This window comes from Sphaeroforma arctica (assembly GCF_001186125.1).
Source record: "Sphaeroforma arctica JP610 unplaced genomic scaffold supercont1.6368, whole genome shotgun sequence".
In the NCBI taxonomy this organism is placed as follows: Eukaryota; class Ichthyosporea; order Ichthyophonida; genus Sphaeroforma; species Sphaeroforma arctica.
Window position 1 is genome coordinate 1 of NW_014034190.1, and position 1671 is coordinate 1671.

Sequence of the window (1671 nt, forward strand, 5' to 3'; positions counted from 1 at the left end):
TATATATATATATATATATATATAATATATGCATATATATATAATGAAGGTGTATAATGGAATGCTGTACCAGGGTATTGCCGCAAAGAGCCGAGCAGTCGTTCGGTGTCAAGCCACGCGACATGTATACTGAGACGCTACAGCAACATCGCTGAACTCTGAGGAGATGTCTGCTTTGCTCCGCAGCCATTTGTAGCTAAGTTTAACGCAAAGACCGTTGAATGTCAACACACACACGCGGAAGTGCAACATACGCACTGAGCTCTAGTGCGAGGTTGCTGTCGAGCTATTCCATGCGTATGCAGAGTCACACCATTGCGCTAAACTATAGCTCGTACGATATACATATATATGTATATATTGTTGTCTTATAAGGGTTGCCGTACAGAGAGAGGCGTGCACGGATACAGGCAGCGGTGACCATTGCTAGCATTCGCACTGTGATGTGCTAAGTTCACTGTGCAGTCCATGTCGAGCTACAACAAGCTTTCGGCGATAACCTGTAGCATTTATAAACCCGAGGTCGGCAGAAGGTAGAGAATTGATATCAGTGTGAGTATTAGATTAATAAGAATGCTGAGTTAGAGAATTAGTATCGTATGAGTAGGAAACCAATAAGTATGCTGTGGAATGCTGTGGAATCTGGCACACAAGGGAACATCCATTCGCGAACACCTCAGGAGAGACTTCGTTAGAACAAAAAGGATGCCTGTGGAAGTATCAACTGATCACGAAAGGTGTCACGTCACACACATGACAGCAAACAACAAGACATAGATATCAACAGTCATAGTCATCAACATAAAGGAGATACAGATGCCGTACGATATTAGCTTGTGCATACAAAAACTTACGTTTGTGATCGTCTTGAGCATATCAGGCGATTCGTCCTTGAGTCCCAAATACATTAGCAGCGACCGCTCTTGTTCGTCTGCCCACAATGATGTTTATAATTATTTAGCGATTTCCGTACACAGTACTACACTACACTTGAGATCTCCAGGTTACAGATTGAAAGTAAGCACTCGAGGCTACAGGTGGATTCTAGTATTACACTAGGGTCTATCAGTGTGAATGGTGTAGCTGTACATCGTGCGAATTCATCGTAACCGGATTGATCCTGCAACGAAAAAGACACACACACCGCCTTCGAACATATAACTTGAATGCTATGCTAAGTACTGTAGTTTTAGACACACACTGCCCACCGAACATATAACGTACATGATATGCTAAGTACTGTAGTTTTAGACACACACCGCCCACCGAACATATAACGTACATGATATGCAAAGAACTGTAGTTCTCCAACTGCCTTACCTTCGGTACCAATGAGCCGCAGCACATTCTGGGCCATGACGTTGTACAATGGCACATCGCGCTTGCCCAATAAGATCTTGGTATTGTATGATCTGAGCTTTGATTCGCCCGGACTGATTTGGGCGGTAACCTCCACCTGCAGTGAGCAGAGTGTGATGCGCAAAGCAGGAAGGTGAGATTTCACATGCCTCGCTTTATACTAAATGGCCGTTATGGTAACACGTTGTAGGATGAAGGAAGGCACTTACGGCATCAGACAACCCGAGTGATACTAGACACATGTATGGATGCTATATATTTAAATATATATAGATGTATATATATATGTATATATATATATATATATATATA

The 1671-nt window shown here is 42.6% G+C and overlaps 1 protein-coding gene across 1 annotated transcript; it reads right to left on the reverse strand.

The window, feature by feature from the left end:
• Positions 1-51: 51 nt before the first annotated feature.
• Positions 52-1459, reverse strand: SARC_15581 (hypothetical protein; the record flags this gene model as incomplete). Its single annotated transcript, XM_014290300.1, has 3 exons — positions 52-500; positions 855-931; positions 1321-1459. Coding segments are annotated over 3 exons (240 nt in total), but the record flags the coding sequence as incomplete, so codon positions are not given.
• Between the last annotated feature and the right edge of the window lie 212 nt (positions 1460-1671).